The sequence below is a fragment of the Octodon degus genome, unplaced genomic scaffold (assembly GCF_000260255.1).
Source record: "Octodon degus isolate 3935 unplaced genomic scaffold, OctDeg1.0 scaffold00274, whole genome shotgun sequence".
NCBI classification, from domain to species: domain Eukaryota; kingdom Metazoa; phylum Chordata; class Mammalia; order Rodentia; family Octodontidae; genus Octodon; species Octodon degus.
In genome coordinates this window covers 405,784-410,071 of record NW_004524850.1, presented here as the reverse complement: position 1 = coordinate 410,071, position 4,288 = coordinate 405,784, and the positions used below count along the sequence as shown (strand labels likewise).

The 4,288-nt window shown below is 49.7% G+C and overlaps 2 protein-coding genes across 2 annotated transcripts in view; both read left to right on the top strand.

Moving 5' to 3' along the window:
• The window catches only part of LOC111814145 (zinc finger protein 431-like), a 629,125-nt gene that overhangs the window by 451,607 nt on the left and 173,230 nt on the right, over positions 1-4,288 (top strand). The window lies entirely within an intron of this gene.
• Positions 1,134-1,343, top strand: LOC101561645 (cystatin-B-like). Its single transcript, XM_023706909.1, has one exon. The coding sequence runs from the start codon at positions 1,134-1,136 to the stop codon at positions 1,341-1,343; it is 210 nt and encodes a 69-aa protein (XP_023562677.1).

The window sequence follows — 4,288 nt, the reverse complement described above, 5'->3', positions numbered from 1 at the left end:
AATTTCATCTTGCTAAAAAGCTTTTTCACAGCAAGAAAAACCAACAGGGTGAAGATGAAGCATACAGTGTGGATATAAATGTTTGTTATATCAACAATATAAAAGTTCTCAAAAAATTAGTCACCCCAAACTTAATACCAAAACTATCAATGGGAATTGGAGACGAGCCCTAACTTTTCAGATGAGGAAACACAAACAGCAAATACAAAATGTTCAACATCACTGGTGATTTGAAAGATGCAAATTAAAATAACACTGAGATTTTCTCTCACCCCAGAAAGGATAGCTATCGTCAAAAAATCAACAAATAACAAAGACTGGAGGGGCTCTGAGGAAGAAGGAACCCCTCTGTACAGCTTGTAGCAGTGTAGAGTGGTGTAATCACTGTGGAAATCAGTATGGAGTAACCACTAGGAAGAATGTATGCAATGAGTTAATTACTGAAACTGTCCCACCAATTTGATTTGAAACTGTCTCATTGCTATTTGTTTCTCAATAACATTAAGGGGAAAAAATCAGTATGGAGATTCCTCAAAACCTAGCATTAGGTTTTGACCCTGCTTTCTCCCCCTCGGTGTCTTCTCAGGAGGATTAAAAACTTCGTACCACAGAATACATGTGCAGCCATGTTCCTAGTGGCAAAAACTGAATTGCTAGCTCTTGGAAGCAACCTGAACACCCATCCTGCAAGGAAGATATAAAACAGATGTGATCTTTTTATACAGTGGAGTACTATTCAACTACAAAGAAGTGTAAAATGGAGACTTTTTTTTTGTGGCAGAACCAGGGACTGAACTCAGGCCCTTGCGCTTGCCAGGCAACTGCTTATTCTACTGAGCCATCTCTCCAGCCCCAAAAGGGAGACCTTTATAGGTAAACGGATATAACTTGAGATCATACTCAGAAGTGATATAAACCAGATTAAAATGTAAATCACCACATAGTAAAAGGCATTTGAAAAAGGTATCACTAGACACAACCACCTTGAACTCATTAAGGTGATGGAAGACATGGGATTATGGACGGAGCATGACAGCAGGTCCCTCAGGACCGCAGTGACCTTGAGACTCAGGGAGCTCGTCGCCAGGATGATGTGAGGGCCACCTTCCACCACGCAGCCGGCCACGACCGAGATGCAGGAGCTCGCAGACGCAGTGAGGGCCCAGCTTGAAGAGAAGGAAAAGCAGAAGTACTCAGCTGTCAAGGCCTTGTCCTTCAAGTGCCAGCTGGTGGCTGGGACCAACTACGGCATCAAGGTGGACACTGCAGACGAGAACTTCTTGCATTTGTGGGTGTCCAAGAGCCTCCCACATGAGAACAGGCCCCTGGTGCTGGCTGCCTAGCAGACCAAGTCCAGGCATGACGAGCTGGCCTACTTCGGGCCCCTTGTCCTGTGCAGCTCCATGCGACTGCCGCCATTTCTCTCCTGCAAGGCCATGTCCCGGACCATGATGTAAAGCATCCTGCTGGCCGATCAGCATGAGGAGCAGCTTCCTACACTGGTACAAAATGTCTTTGTGCAGTTTTCCCCTCCCAGTGAATGATACTGTTTTCAAGAGGCCTCTACATGATCTACCTTTAAGGGGCTGGGGAGATGGCTCAGTGGAATAAGCGCTTCCCTGGCAAGTGCAAAGGCCTGAGTTCAATCCCCGGTTCCGCCAAAAAAAAAAAAAAAAAAAAGAACTTACATGATCTACCTTTAAATATCTATTTTTAAAGTCTCTACTGATGAAAAAAAAAGTGGGATTACAGCAGTGAGCACCCCAGTAGAGTTACACAGATGCTGAGCCTAGTTTACAGGAGATGAAGAGATTCCCAGAATCAGCATAAATCGCTCCTGGGATTGAGAGTATTTTCTCTGCACACTTGAACATGCTTGCTGTCCTGTGTTAAACTGCTCAGCACTGTGTCTTCGGTAAAAAGTTCTACTCTGTTCTTTCACATTTACTTTTCACTTTTTCCTGCCTTGACACAGGGTGTCACTGTGCGACCGAGGCAGCACTTGGGCGAACTTTGCAGTCATTTCTGGCACCGAACTCACACCAGTCTTCCTGCCTCAGCCTCCCATGTGCTGAGACTCCACGCGTTTCTGCCACGTCCAGCTCTGATCCCCTTTCACGGGGATGAATGTCTGAGAATATTCCCAGTGTAGGGGACCTCTGCATAGGAACAAATAAAAACAAAGTCAAAGTACAGTAGGCACACCTGCGAGTCAAAATCCCCACTAGAGACTTCCCTTTTCCAAGCAGAACTCATGCTGTTCTAGTGCAGCTGCCCTAGAAAACCCTGAGAAATACAACATCCAACACAGGAGACCATCTGATGAAAGTCACTTTTTTTTTTTTTTTTTTTTTTTCAGAACTGGGGATTGAACTCAGGCCCTTGTGCTTGCCAGGGAAGCGCTTATTCCACTGAGCCATCTCCCCGGCCCCAAAGGTCACTTTTTAATATATTTATTTATGTATGTCATACAGGGTCTCACTACGCAGCTCAGTCTAGCAGTGATCCTCTTGTTTTCAGCCTCCCCAGTGCTGGGATTACCAGTGTGCGCCACCACATCCAGTCTCCTTGGCCGGTCAGCGTGCCCAGGGGCTAGGCCAGTGTGGTGATTGAATCCTGTCCCTGTCCTTGCCTACGCAGGCACTTAGTCCACTGAGCTATCTCGCCGGCTGAATGTCTCTTTCTAAAAAGGTCTCCATACACAGGTGAAGTAAAGAGTCTACAGATTTTATCTGAGTTAGAAAGGGTAAATACGGTGACTAACCCAAGGGACGTTCACAATGAAATGTATTACAAATGGACAAAGGGGCCAGAGAGATAGCTCGCAGGCACGAGCCCCTACCAGGCAAGCACCAGGACCCAAGTTCGATCCCCAGCCGCACATGCCAAGCAGTCTCAGCCCAGAGGCGGGTGCCCAACGTGTGGCCTAGAACCCAGCAACATGGCCCACGCCTGTATCTCAGCACTAGGGAGGTTGAGAAAGCAGGATCACTGAGAGTTTGAGACCAGCCAGGGGGCTGCAAAAGTGAGCACAAGGCCAGCCCAAACTGCTTAGCGAGACCCTGGCTTGGAAAACAAACAAAACAAAAAAGTGGTCAAAGCTAAGCACAGTGCTGCATGTCTGTTACTTTTTACTCATTGCTGGGACAAATACCTAAGGAAAGGTTTATTTAGCTCACAGTTACTGGAGGGTTCAGTCCATATTCCACTGGCTCCAGGGCAAAGGACAGCAGTTCATGCGGCAGAAAACAAGGAAGAGCAGAGGAGGAGCAGCAGCTGCAGCATCCACCAAGCCTCTCTCTTCCTTCTACACGGATTGCCAAGACTGGTGCTCCATGGCGTTCCTAGCTCCTCCAAAGGGGCGCGGCTGCCAAGATCAAGCTCCTCGTAAGACTGGGACTTCTCCAGGGAAGTCGGGCAGGGCGGCAGGAAGCCTTTCTCAATTCCTGGGCCCTGGCCTCGGGCAGGGCTAGGCCCCACGCTGAGAATTTCCGGAGCTGATTCAGCCAAGTTGACACAATGTATCAACTAACACAAAGTCTAAACACCAGCATTCAGGAGGCTGTGGCAGGAGGTTCTCTGAGTTGGAGGCCAGCCTAGGATACAAACTGAGTTATGAGTCATCCAAATTGCAGAGTGAAATGCTGTCTCCCCTTCCTCATTCTATGCCTGAGACTAGCCCTGGAGGGTGAGCACAGAGATGCCAGTAGGCAGAGACCCCGGAGGAAACACCGATCCTGTCCTTGAGCTCAGGCTCTCATTCAGCAATGTCCTGAGATCTCAAGCTCTTTTTTCATCACTGTCAGCAGGGACCGGATTTAAATAACTAAGCTGCTGTTAGGGTTGTGAAGTGCGCAAGGCGTGCTCGGGACGCTCTCCTACCTGGTCACATCATCTGCAATGCTAAGCCTTAGTCTGCATTCTCACGGCCCTGGCAACACTGACTATGAGTATGGCAATGGGAGGCAACACTGGAAATTCAGGAATTCGCCATGCAGAGAACAGGCGGAGGTCTGAGAGGAGGGAGTGAGCCCGCACCGCACCGCAGGCGCACAGCTCGGAGCCGCCGGCTGCCCACCGAGCACGCAGCCCCGCGCCCGCCCGCCCAACCCCGCTCCTGCCCCCAGCAGGCCCGCTCCACCCTCCCGGCCCCGTCTCCGCCTCACCATCGCGGGCATCCCAGAGTCCTTCCGCAGCGCGCGGCTGGCGGGCGTCGCAGACGGCCGTCCAGGACGCCGAGGGTCTCTCTGCAACGTGCTCAGCATGCAAAGCCGAGCACCGGAAGTCC

Excerpts from the sequence above, each read along its gene's own strand:
- LOC101561645 (XM_023706909.1), top strand. The coding sequence starts at position 1,134 with ATGCAGGAGCTCGCAGACGCAGTGAGGGCCCAGCTTGAAGAGAAGGAA.